Below are 14,129 nucleotides of genomic sequence, written 5' to 3'. Positions count from 1 at the left end.
CATGTGACACGGAAAATACCCACCTGTCAAGACAGAACAAATGTGCTTTTACACCTTCAGGTAGGAGTTCTGTGAATAAAGAGTATTTGAGTAATTTGGTAACTATGTGTGTTTTTTCACACTCACTGTGGCTTTAATATAACAGACATAGCTGTTTAATTAAAGGCAAATCTAAGATATCTTAAGGTACTTCTCAGAATTAGGCTGTTGCTTTTCTCTATGTTATATGCAGCAGTATAGTAGTAGCTATGTTTGCTCAAGCAGGGCCGTTTGGGGTCTGAATGGGGTGGAAGGGAGATTATAGAAATTTTGTATTAAAATTCTGTTTTTCTAAATATGAACATTTTTCTCATACATGATAATGGATTTTAAATAATAGTCGTGGTCCTTAGCTTTGTTAGGAGTTTATTTACAATTATTGACCTATGATTAATATTACTTCTAGTAGCAAAACCTCTAGAAAGAATTGTGGTAAAATGAACTAAATGTTTTGAGTCTGAGACATTTTATTGTCAGACCTCACTCACCTCTTTTGATTTCCTCAGTGTATAAAAGGCAAACTTCAGTACTCATCTCAAAATCTGATTATAGCTTAAGCTTACAACACCTTCTTGAACAACATTTTCTATATAATTAGCACATTTTCCTTATGTATTAATTACAGACCAGTCTGTTTGGAGATGAGAAAGAGCAGCCTCTTCTCCTTTATCTGCTAGTCGTGGGAAATAATTCTGTTTCTTTGGAGTTAGTAGGTGTTAGTTTAGCAAAGACCAGTGAGTCTTCAATGTATTTGTGATGATATTTTGCTGCTTCATATCACTTCCCATTTAAGGATAAATATTCATCACATTAAACTAATAATGAGCTAAATTTTCTTCTAGGGAGGAAACTGAGTCAGAGAAGGTTTAATGATTTGCTCATAGTTTAGCTGTTAGCTCAGAAAGCTATAAAGGCCAGATACTTTACCTCTTAGACCTGTGCTTCAGCCATGAAATGTATCTGTTCACTATTTAGAAGATATTACAATTACTAATTTGATAAAAGTAGAATGCCTTTTTTTTTGCCACAGAAATACATTTGAAATTACTCAGTGTAAGTTATAGTAACATCATCTATAGCTTAATTGGTGTACTCTATTATACTTATCCCTGCCAACAAACGTATTCCAATGGTTATATTTCAGTCATTGAATTCTTTGTCCACATGGAAAAATAATAGTTTTGTTGAAATGAAGTCCGTACAGTTTTTGAATGTTAAGTAGCACTGCCTATTTGCATATGTCTATAGGAAATACAAGCAGCTTTGTGCTCCGTAGACATAAATCCAAGGTCATAGAGTCCTAGAATGGTTTAGATTGGAAGCAGTCTTAAAGATCATCTAGTTCAAACCTCCCTGCCATGGGTAGAGACACCTCCCACTAGATCAGGTAGCTCAAAGCCCCATCCAACCTGGCCTTGAGCAATTCCAGGGACGGGGCATCCACACCCTCCCTGGGCAACATGTTCCAGTGTCTCACCAATCTCATAGTGAAAAACTTCTTCCTGATATCTAATCTAAATCTACCCTCTTCCAGTTTAAAGCCATTCCCCCTCATCATATCACTACATGCCCTTGTAAACAGTCCCTCTCCGGCTTTCTTTTAGGCACCCTTCAGATACTGGAAGGTCTCCCCGGAGCCTTCTCTTCTCCAGGCTGAACAACCCCAGCTCTCTCAGCCTGTCTTCATAGGAGAGGTGCTCCAGCCCTCTGATCATCCTTGTGGCCCTGCTCTGCATCCGCTTCAACAGGTTTATGTCCTTCTTATGTTGAGTTCTCCAGATCTGCATGCAGTACTACAGGTGGTGTCTCACCAGCATGGAGTAGAGGGGCAGAATCATCTCCCTTGACCTGCTGGCCATGCTTCTTTTGATGCAGCACAGGATACACTGGCCCCCGGGGCTGCAAATGCATGTTGCCACGTCATGTTGAGCTTCTCATCAGCCAACACCCACAAATCCTTCTCTTCAGGGCTGCTCTCAATCCATTTGCCATCCATCTTGTATTTGTGCTTGAGTTTGCCGCGACTCACATACAGGACCTTGCAGTTGGCTGTGTTGAACTTCATGAGGTTTGCTCAGGGCCCCCCTCTCAAACCTGTCCAGGTCCCCCTGGATGGCATCCCTCCCTTCAACATGTTGACCGCTCCACACATCTTGGTGTCATTGGGAAACTTGCTGAGGGTGCACTCAATCCCAATATCTATGTTACCAACAAAGATGTTAAACAGTACCGGTCCCAGTACTGACCCTGAAGGAATGCCACTCGTCACAGGATTCCACCTGGACATGGAGCCAATGACTGCAACTCTTTGAGTGCAGCCATCCAGACAATTCCTTATCTACTGAGTGGTCTGTCTGTCAAATCTATGTCTCTCCAATTTAGAGGTCAAGATGTTGTGCAGAACAGTGTCAAGTGCTTTACATAACTCCAGGTAGATGATGTCTGTTGCTCTCCCCTTATCCATCAACGCTGTAACCCCATCATAGTAGGCCACCAAATTTGTCATACATGATTTGCCTTTAGTAAAGCCATGTTGGCTGCCATGGATCACCTCCTTATTTTCCATGTGCCTTAGCAGAGTTTCCAGGAGGATCTGCTCCATGATCTTGCCAGGCACAGAGGTGAGACTGACTGGCCTGTAGTTCCCCAGGTCTTCCTTTTTTCCCTTTTTTAAAATAGGGGTTATGTTTCCCCTTTTCCAGTCAGTGGGAACTTCACCGGACTGCCACGGCTTTTCAAATATAATGGAAAGTGGCTTAACAACTTCATCTGCCAGTTCCCTCCAGACCCGCGGGTGGATTTCATTAGGTCCCATGGAATTGCGTACCTTCAGGTTCCTTAGATGGTCTTGTACTAGGTCTTTGCCTACAGTGAGCAGTTCTTCATTCTCCCAGCCTCTGCCGTTGCCTTCTGCAATTTGGACAGTATGGTTAGCGCCCTTGCCAATGAAGACTGAGGCAAAATAGTCACTGAGTTCCTCAGCCTTCTTCATATCCCTGGTGACCAGGTCTCCTGTGTTCTTCCAGAGAGGGCCCACATCTTCTCTAGCCTTCCTTTAATCACTGACATACTTACAGAAGATTTTCTTGTTGCCCTTGATGTGCCTGGCCAGCTTTAGTTCTATCTGGGCTTTAGCTTGCCTAACCTGGTCCCAGGCTGCTCAGACAGTTTCTCTGTATTCCTCCCAGGCTACCTGTCCTTGCTTCTACCCTCTGTAGGCCTCCTTTTTTCTTTTGAGTGTGTCCAGCAGCTCCTTGTTCATCCGTACAAGCCTCCTGGCTTTTTTGCCTTTGCCTGACTTCCTCTTTGTTGGGATACATCACTCCTGAGCTTGAGGTGATCCTTGAATACTAACCAGCTTCCCTGGGCCCCTCTCCCCTCCAGTGCTTTATACCATGGAACACTACCAAGCACATCCCTCAAGAAGCCAAAGTCTGCTCTCCAGAAGTCCCAGGTTAGTGAGATTGCTTGCACCCTCCTCACTGCCCTAAGGATCCTGAACTCTAACATTTCATGATCACTGCCAAGGCTACCCTTGACCTTGACATTCCCCACTAGCACCTCCTTGTGTGTAAGGACAAGGTCCAGCATAGCTCCTCTCCTCGTTGGCTCCTCTACCACTTAAGAGAAGGAAGTTGTCATCAATGCATTCCAAGAACTTCCTGGATTTCTTGTGTCCCTCTGTGTTGTCCCTCCAACATATAGGGTGGTTGAAGTCACCCATGAGGACCCGGGGCCTGTGAACATAATGCCACTCCTGTCTATAGGGGGCCTCATCCACTCTGTCATCTGGGTCAGGTGGCCTGTAGGAGACCCCCAGTGTAATGTCACCTGCCCCTGCATTCGCTTTAATCCTGACCCATAAGCTCTTGGTTCGCTCTTTATCCATCCATGGTGAAGCTCCATGCACTCCAGGTGTTCATTGACATAGAGGGTGACCCCCCCTCCTTGTCTTCCCTGCCTGTCCTTTGTAAAGAGTCTTTATCTTTCCATTCCAACTCTCCAGTCACAGGAGCCATGCCCCCATGTTTCCGTGATGCCAATGAGATCATAGCCCTGCAGGCATGCGCATGCCTCTGACTCCTCTTGTTTGTTCCCAATGCTAGGTGCATTTGCATAGAGGCACTAAGCTGGGTCCCCCTGGACACCCCCCCAGGTCCCCCCCCTGACTTACTGACTGGAGTAGCTGCAAATCCTTTGTGCTGCTCTCCAGGTGGTCTTCCTTTGAGGTGTTTTACCTGTTTCCTATTTTTGCTCCTGTTGTCCCTGGCTAGTCTCCATAAGACTTCGAGTGTGCTGCAGTGTACCCAGCACATCTCCAAGCAACAATCCCTTCAACCTTGGTGTGTCATCCCTTGGCTTGTCACAGGTGAACCTGATAATATTCCCTTCCCCCATCTAGCCTAGTTTAAAGCTTGGTCAATGAGACTCCCTAGTTCATGAGCAAAGACCCTCATCCCCCTTTGAGAAGGATGAACCACATCTGATGCCAGCAAGTCCAGTGCCATGGAGGCCATCCCATTGTCAAAAAAAACCCCAGAATTGTGGTGGTGACACCAGCCATGGAGACATGTATTAACAGGCTGAGTGCATCTGTTTCTTCCAGTGTCACTGCCTGTAGCTATAAGGAGAGAAGAAAAGATAACTTGCGCTGCAGATTCCCTTACTAACCATCCCAAGGCCCCGAAGTCTCTTCTAATCACCCTTGAGCCATGTGTTGCCACTTTGCGACCCATGTGGAAGAGCAGCAGTGGGTAATAGTCCAAGGGCTGTACCAGGCTAGGAAGTTTCCTAGTGATGTTCCTAACCCAGGCCCCAGGGAGGCAGCACACTTCCCTAAGAGGAGGGTCTGCCTAGCATATTGGACCTTCTCTTCTCCTCAGAAGAGAGTCACCTACAACTACAACCCATCTTTTCTTCCTCGTGGAGGTGATCGTTACACAGGGGAGTAGGCCTTTCCAGTCCTGTCAACTCCTGTGATGTAGCTGGACCATCATCTACATCATCTGTTGGCTGACCTACCTCATCCAGAGCCTCGTACCTATTGTACAGAGGCACCTGGGTAGGCAGGGTGGGCAAGGAGGATGTTGGTTTACCTCCCTTGGCACAGACTTGCCTCCATTCATAGAGCTCCATTTGGCTACCACCTTCAGCCTGGTGGGGGGATGATACGGGATCCCCTTGATCTTGTTTTTTCTGGTGTCTGTCCCTGTTTCTCAGGGAGGTCAGAGCATGATTCCAACAGTCTGTCTCTTTCTCACACTCCCTGATGCTCCCTAGCCTTTCTGTTTCCTCTCTTAACTCTGCCACCAGACTGAGCAGATCATCCACCTAGTCACACCTCACACAGCTGTTATCTGTACTGCTGTCCATTAGCTGTGTAAGGTTGTGGCACTCCCTCTTAAAAAACGTCGTCTGTGTTGCTAATATTTCAGTAAGGATCTGTGCTAATAATGCTAATAAGATCTAGGTGAAGACAGTGTTTCATGCATAGCAATATTCAGCCTGCGCTTAGGAACTCAGAAATATTACCTACAGACCTTTGGTTAAGTGTTTCACTTAGTTTTGCAGTTAGACGAAGTAAAGATAAACCCAAGATCGCTGCCCTTCTGTTTAGTTAGAGGACAATATTTGGTTACTGTGAACAGTAGTGAAACCGAGACCAAAACAGTGTAAGTAATTCCTACGGAATACTTTTAAGTTCTGTGCCTAAAAATAGCCGTGATCTATAAGAATTAGTAATGATCAACAGTACCAATGTGGGTCCTGTTGTGGATAGAAGCGCTTCCATTTAATGTCTTTTTTTTTTTTTTCTTTCTCTCTCTCTTTGTAGATGCAGCAACTGTTCCATGAAAACTATGAACACAACCGCAAGGGTTACATTCAAGATCTTCACAACAGCAAGATTCACACAGCCATAACTCTTCATCCAAACAAAAGACCAGCCTACCAATACAGGCTGCACAATTACATACTGAGTCGCAAAATTTCCGAACTGCGCTATCGGACCATCCAGCTTCATAGGGAAAGTGCCCTGATGAGCAAGCTCAGTAATAGTGAAGTAAATAAGGAGGATCAGCAGCTGGGAGTGATGCCATCTTTCAATCATTTCCAGCCACGTGAAAGGGATGAAGTCATCGAGTGGGAGTTCCTGACGGGAAAATTTCTTTACTCAATGGTGGAGAACCAGCCACCCCAGCAGAGCCTGAGCAGCGTCCTGCGGGCTGCACTGGATGACACCGTTATGCAAGTAATGGAAATGATAAATGAGAACTCTAGATCTAGAGGAAGGCTCATTGATTTCAAGGACATACAGTATGGCTACCGCAGAGTGGACCCTCTGCATGGAGTGGAGTACATTCTGGATTTACTGCTTTTGTACAAAAGGCACAAAGGAAGGAAAGTTACAGTTCCAGTGAGACGCCATGCATACCTTCAGCAATTGTTTAGCAAACCTTTCTTCAAAGAAGCAGAGGAGCTGGATGTAAGAAGCCTGCTGGAGGATACCAACACTGACCCTCAATCTTTCTCTTTTCTTTCAAATTCTTTAAAGATTTTTTCCTCATCGTTCCAAGGCACCAAAGACATTGGGGGACACAGTAACAAGAAAATACATATTCTCGTCCCTCTCACAGGAAGATTTGACATTTTCTCAAGATTTATGGACAACTTTGAGAAGACTTGTCTGATTCCCAGGCAGAATGTAAAGTTGGCGATAATTCTCTTCAGTTCCGAGTTGGGCCAAGGCTCCAGCAAACACATAGAGCTAATGAAAGAATACAGCTTTAAGTATCCTAAGGCTGATATGACTCTGATTCCGATGGCAGGAAAGTTTTCTAGAGGTTTAGGTCTTGAAATGGCCTCATCTCAATTTGACAATGGCACTTTGCTGCTGTTCTGTGATGTTGATCTGGTATTCACACCAGACTTCCTCCAGCGATGCAGAGATAACACTATTCAGGGAGAACAGGTTTACTACCCTATAATCTTTAGCCAGTATGATCCAAAAGTAATATACGGAGGCAACCCTCCAGCTGACGGTAGTTTTGTTTTCACAAAAAGAACTGGATTTTGGAGGGACTATGGATTTGGAATTACCTGTATTTACAAAAGTGATCTGCTTACTGCTGGTGGATTTGATACCTCAATTCAAGGCTGGGGACTTGAGGATGTAGATCTCTTTACTAAAGTGATAACATCTGGCCTGAAGGCTTTCAGAAGTCAAGAAGTAGGAGTCGTCCATGTTTTTCATCCAGTTCAGTGTGACCCCAATTTAGATCCAAAACAATATAAAATGTGCTTAGGGTCCAAAGCAAGTACATTTGCCTCTACCATGCAGCTTGCTGAACTCTGGCTACAGAAACATTTGGGTGTCAGATACAATCGAACTCTCTCCTGACATCTCAGACGATTTGGCCTTTTTAGGGGAGTTTACCTCATTACTGTTATTATTATTTGATTTTGCTGTCTTAGTTTTAAACTCCCTCCTCGTTGTCTTCCAAAGACTGTTGACCTCAAATGGGATGAGTCTGCTGTTCACTGGTGTATCTTATACCTACTGAACTGGTGAGGTGAATTCCTTCATATTTCCTTTATTTGATATTCAGTCAAGTCACAGCAATCATATGATCCCATGGAGCACATCCATCATAAGAGACTGTATCAGAGGAATGTTCTCTTTCAGCTTTGGGATGCAGTATCATCTTTGTTGCATTTCTCAGATTTGATGTGATACAAATATTTACTGGTGAAGGTACCACAAAAGTGCTTTATGCTTCTTCTGGGGATGGAACTCTATAAGATAAACTTGAGTTTTATAATTTATATGAGGACTTATATGTATAAACGCTACTTTTATTCATCTTTAGAATTTTTAGAGTAAATTAATAACTATGATTGTACCTTTATTTTTTAAAAAAAATGAAAAGTTGAGGAGCTACTTGCAAATACAACTGGTACTGGCTACCAAGATCCTTAAATGTCTTATTATAATAACGAACTCCTCATTGTTGTTCACTCTTAAGTGTAAATGAACTTTATTTTCACAAGAAACAGGATTTAATCAAATGCTCATATACACTTTAGAAGATCTGTGAACCAACATCCTTCATTTGCAGGCAAGAAGAAACTGTGATTAACATCGTTATTTGTGATAAAGTGCAGACATACAGTATTCTTTATTTGAAACACATAGTATAAGTTGCTGTTTCTCTTTTTAGACTAAGTCTCTAATACAGAATTTGCATTTACATTCCTTTTATAAAGTTGCACTTGATACAGTGTTAGAAGTTAAAGCTGTATCTTTTTTTTTTCCTGTATTTTTCATGAATATTGGTACTCGGTAGCAATTTGTTGTTAAAATAATGGTAGAATAATTATTTAAGTTTCAAAATATACTATTGCTGGTCATAGTTCCTTGCCAATATATTTATATTAGTGGAGGTTATAAGACTGTGTTAAAATTTATTTCTGGACAGCTGGAAGTTGTCATATTGTGGATTCACAGAGTAAAGTATTTAAAATGATACCAACATAAGAAATAATAAAATACATGTCTGTATTTTAGAGAAATGTTTATATAGGGATATATATGTGCATGCATGTGTGTGTGTGCATGCATGTGTATATCCCTATATAGACAGAGAAAGAGAGAGAGTCATTTCAAAATATATTCCTATTTTCAGTTCAGGCAGCGATTTGTTACAATTGTTATTTTTGCCCCATGCTTAGAATGTTGCATGTTATACTGTGGTAAGAGCTCAAAGGCATCCAAGAAACCATCAGAATTCAGCTAAACTTAAATTAATACAGTGGGTACATCTAATATCCTCAGTACCCTTGATTTCAAACTGTTTTTCAAATACAGCTGGGCAAGAAAAAGTAAGCAATTACTGAATTTGAGTTTTCAGATGCTTAAATACATTTGCAGCTGTAACTGACTCCTGTGCTTCCTTTCAAAAATCAACTAAGATATTGGAATTCACTGACACATCTATTTGTATGAAGATATCCTGATAAATTCCCTAAGGCACCAGAAGGGTGTGTAGGTCAGTTATGCAGCTCTTATCCATGATTTTCTGTTCTGGGTTTGCCATGCAAGGAAAAAGGCATCCCTGAAAAGGGGTGAGTAAACTCAGAATTAGTGGGCTGGCCATGGCTTTTTGTATGCTTTAAAAAAGGCCATCCCCATTGCCTCAAAGAAGGTAGTAATTGTGGTGGATGAGAACAGATAGAAGGTAATTCATGCTTGTCTGCCCTCCCCAAGGAAAGCTCCTGGCTTGTTATTCTCCTGGAGGCTTCCTAGCCCAGTATTGTAAGCTCAAATGTCTGGAGAAAGTAAAATTCAGTATTACTTATGAAATAATTCTTGGAAACTGTTCTTTAAATTGAGTGCAAAGGTTTTTGCACTCAATTTTAGAGGTTAGACTCTCTAACGGTCTTTGTTCCATTAGAGAGCCAAGAACAAGGAACATACACATTATTTGATCAATCTTGATTAACTGATGCATCTCAGACTGTAAATATCAAAAACTGAATGCCTGTTGATAAATGTTTGCGAGGATTTCATAAAAATGAAAAAAAATTATTTACAAAGACATCTAAGGAAATCATTGTCTACTGGGATGTATTCCAGTGCTTATTTCAATTACATAACTTAATGGCCAGAAAGTATTTGCTTAGCTCAAAGTAAAATAGTAGATTAGAACAAGAAATGAAACCAGTCATTCAGTGGGGATAAAGACGTATACAGAGGGCTTGCAGGATCAGGTCCTACATGATATAAGCAAAATGCTAGTATTTACCAGTACAAATATTTATTTAGTGTCTGACTGATTCATATGTTTATATGATGCATTACTTTGTTAAAAACCTGATTATAAATGTTTATTATGAAATATTGCATTGTCTTTTGAAATAACTATCCTGAGATAACTTGAGAACTTGTGTTAGTTTGTTTAAGGAATAATATGCCTTCTAAGGAGATCATATTAAAAGAAAAAAAAAAAGCACAAAAGTGTTAGAGTAATGTTATGGATATATAGATTAAGATGGGAATGTCTGTGCTAATCAACTGTTTGCTTTTGTCTAGTCTGAATCATAATCTTGATTGTAAAATGAAATTTCTATGTGTATGATGTCCCTTTGTAAATGCATAAGTAATGAATTCACAGTAGAATAATGACCAATTTTTCCAAAACCTCCCTACCCTGGGAATAGGTTCCCTGGTTTCATTGCTGGGAAGTGGGTTGCGAACTGCTCACACTTCGGCTTTTCAGACAGTGTCTTTCTTAAAAAAAAAGAAAATCTCAGCAATCCCCACACAGAAACCTCAGAAATCTCCATACCACCCCCACCCTGACATGTTTTACCATTCACACTACTTAATTTAACAGAGCATTTGCATCTTCTGGATGAAGGAACAACACCAGATTGGGCTTCTTAAGACTTGCAGAGTATACTCTGTCTGCTTCAGGGTACTGGTTCTCAAGCTGGGGAAAGGCAGAGGGTCAGGGGGAGGCATGAGGCTCAGCTGTGGAAATCAGTGCCTTCTGCCGGAGTCACTGCCTTGCTGCCATGAGCACTGCCAGATGCCTATCCTTGGAGCTGTGAACAGGCAGCTTGGGAGAAGCTCAGGAGAACTCTGCAGCACAGGAGAAGAGCTGCACTTGCTGCCACCAGCTGCTTTTGGGAAGCAAAAGGGCCATTTTAATTAGGGCTTGGGAGGAGTGAAAGAAGGATGCCAAACTGAGGGTTCATTGCATTGGGGCAGCAGGGTATCTTGTGCAGATCCTACGTCTCCCTGTCCTTGGGTGGAAAGGGAGTTTGGTCCCACACCTTTTCCCTGTTTCTTCTCAAGGGGTGTTGTGAAGGAAAGGGCAAAGCCAGCAGCACTTCCACTCAGTGAAGCTAGTGAGCCTGGACCACACACTGGGAGTCCTACCATATCATGGAGCATGTGGGGAAAAAGGCACCAAATGGGCTTCCCAAAAAGCAGTACGGAGAGAGGCCCTCACCAAAGACCAGAAGGATGTGCCTTTTGGAGCCTTTTTACCAGTGTGTGCTTAACAGTGCCTCAAGACCCTTGCAAAAATTATAATGCCAGTAAAATCGATCATAGACATGTACTGTGGATCCTGAGGAACTTTGGAGACTTCCAAGGAGCATGAGTTAACAACCACTTTCTTTAAATAGAGCAAATAATTTAAACTTCTTTTGGTTTCTTAAGAAGTAATTCTAGTGATTAGTTAAGATGTATTTTGCCGCACAGAAGATTTTACTCTAAAGAACAATGCGAGCTTTAAGATACAGACAAAACATGTGCAGTCTACATCTGATTTTCCTGCAACTTGTTTGGAACAAGATATGGACTAAGAATTGATGAGCCACTGACTGGAGGAATTGTGTTTCAGCTCAATTTTTAAAAGAGAATCAGATACAAACAAAATAAAAAATGCCTATAGTAGATACACACAAAAGTCAGCCATGATGTGAAGGTAGCACTGATGAATATGGTCCTAAACTGCAGCACAATATTTTTCAAACAAGTCTTAACTACTTACAATAACTGAATATCAGTGAAAGTGATGTAAGTCTGTAAGTAACATATAAAGTTAAATCAGTCCATTTTTAATTCTTTCATTTCTTAAAATACTTTTCTTTACATTTTCTTCTGTCATTTGTTCAATCGATTAATGAGCTGGCTTTTCATGACTCACTCTCTCCTTCCTGTTTTTCTTTTCCTTGGGTCTTCCCATTTTCAGCATATACTACTACAGTATTTGAAACTTTTTGAGCTAGCATGATATTTCTGTTATGGTTTTGTGATGTCACTGCCATCTAAAACTGCTGAACTAGAGTATTTTGCTGAATGAGTTCCCAGTCCTGCTTCAAATTGTTTCCATTTGCCTGTCACTGTAAGTTAAAAGTATTCTGAATATTATTACTTTATCCCTTCCTCTGACCTCCTTCACACTGGAATCCCACTAAGCAAGGAAATGTGGAAACTTTCCAATCCTTAAGTCTAGGAAAATGTATAGAATCTGGGGATCTTCTTGGTCTCTTTTGTTTGGTTTGTTTGTTTGTGGGTTGGGGTTTTTTTTGCCTTCAAATCTTTTAGCTAGAGTTCCAGAAGCATATTTATCAGTTCCATAATTTTAATAAAGTAAGAAAAAATGGTTATTAAGATGTAAGACAGCACATATATTGACTATATGATACAAACTGTAATTTTACATCCTTATTTTCTAGGCACCTAATTATTCAACAGATGTTTGCCATTTATGGAAACTTTGAAGATAAATTAAAAGCATCTGTGCTGATCTAGTGTTTAGCATTAGTGGAAAGCTTAACCGTGTAGGAAGACATCAAAAGATGTACTATATACTGTAGGCTGCTGGGTTTTGTTTCTTTTATAGTGCTGGTGGGAAGATCTCAGGTCTGCATCGGATGCCTGCAGTGTAGTAGCATTCTTCACAAATCAGCCATGTCTAGCAATAATTTTAAGTGACTGTAAAGCTATAGGCATAGCATCCAGCTTCACAGAGAAGGCAAGACCTCCTGGACTTACATAAACATGTGAGAGACTGATGCTCAGATTCAGAGGGACACTGGTGTGGGTGTTTAGCCTGCAGAAAGGAGGCTCACAGGAGACCTTATCGCTCTCTACAGCTACCTGAAAGGAGGTTGTAGAGAGGTGGGGATCGACCTCTTCTCACTAGTAACAAGCGATAGGACAAGAGGAAATGGCCTCAAGTTTTGCCAGGGGAGGTTTAGGATGGATATTAAGAAAAGTTCTTCACAGAAAGGGTTGTTAAGCATTGGAACAGACTGCCCAGGGAAGTGATGGTGTTGCCATCCCTGGAGGCATTTAAAAGATAGGTGGACATGGTGCTTAGGAACATGGTTTAGTGGTGGTTTTGGCAGTGTTAGGTTGATGGCTGGACTTGATGATCTTCAAGGTCCCTTCCAACCTAGATGATGCTATGATTCAATGATTCTATAATCAGATGGTAGGTACATAGGTCAAATACATCTGCTGCCACAACTTCTGTGCATACCCACTGAACAAATCCCTTTACAAAAGAGGCCATAGCATTGCAATGGACTCTGTGAAGATATTTCTAAAAGAGATGTATGCTAGCTAATGTAGGTACCAAATACTTCTTCTTAGAGCAGGTAAATTGCCTTTAGGTGATTTCATCAAAAAAAGGATAGAAAATGAATGAGGGGAAAAAATGCTTGTGCTTGAGATCATAAACATTTTATTATTGGTTGTTTGGGAAGCCTTCATGACTTACCCTTGCCCTTTCTTAGGGTAATACAGAGCAATAAACTATGCTTATTTTACACTTTCATCCATACACTGCTGACTAAAGAAAAGATAAGCTGACTAAATGCTTTGAAGGTGGTGGTTGAACCCTGAGTGACCAGGGAGATAACTGCTGAGCATAGTTGAGCCTAAAAACGAAAACTCAGATCTGCTTCCAAGTAAGGACAATTCTCCTAGCTGGCTGTCTTGGACAGACGTAGGAAGTAGATGCCTGAGTTTGTACAAAGCATCATAGTATCCAGGGATCCACCTTCATGCTTCTAGTGTGTGATTGCTGGGAGCAGGCACAAAGTCCAAACACAGAGCTACCACCAGCTGAAGAAAAAAATGAGGAATGCAGTTAAGTGAGGAATGCAGTAAAAAGTTTCATGAGTGACAGGATGGATAGGAATCATTTAAATCCAGAGAGGTGTGTGTGTCTTTGTTGTGTTAAGAGAGCAGAACACAAAACTTGTTTTAAAGTAGAACTCAGGTTTCCTTTCTTCTTGAAAGCTTTTTGGTGTGCTCTGAGTTCCACTTGTACATGTAGTGGCAAATGCTGAAACCATCTGGAGACTATAGACTTTTCACACCTGGGTTGTTCTGACCAGAAAGCCCACGTTCACTGAACTGATAGTTTAACTGGCAATTAGAACTTTTTCCTGTTCTGTTTTTAGAAACGACACACTTTATTGATATTTGACTGGTAGTGAGATCTTGAAGAGCTTTGTTCTATTTGTGCCTAAGATGCCCTAGTTTTTCCATTGTAACTTCATATATT

General features: G+C 41.5%; 1 protein-coding gene across 1 annotated transcript in view; it reads left to right on the top strand.

Moving 5' to 3' along the window:
* Nucleotides 1-7,854, top strand: part of CHSY3 (chondroitin sulfate synthase 3) — a 172,791-nt gene extending 164,937 nt beyond the window's left edge. The window contains exon 3 of the mRNA XM_009895079.1: nt 5,873-7,854. Coding sequence (XP_009893381.1) covers nt 5,873-7,438 — 1,566 coding nt within the window. The 3' untranslated portion in view covers nt 7,439-7,854. The remainder of the gene's footprint in view (nt 1-5,872) is intronic.
* Nucleotides 7,855-14,129: the final 6,275 nt, after the last annotated feature.

This window comes from Charadrius vociferus, unplaced genomic scaffold (assembly GCF_000708025.1).
Source record: "Charadrius vociferus isolate BGI_N301 unplaced genomic scaffold, ASM70802v2 scaffold271, whole genome shotgun sequence".
In the NCBI taxonomy this organism is placed as follows: Eukaryota; Metazoa; Chordata; class Aves; order Charadriiformes; family Charadriidae; genus Charadrius; species Charadrius vociferus.
This window is presented reverse-complemented; position numbering and strand designations above follow the sequence as displayed.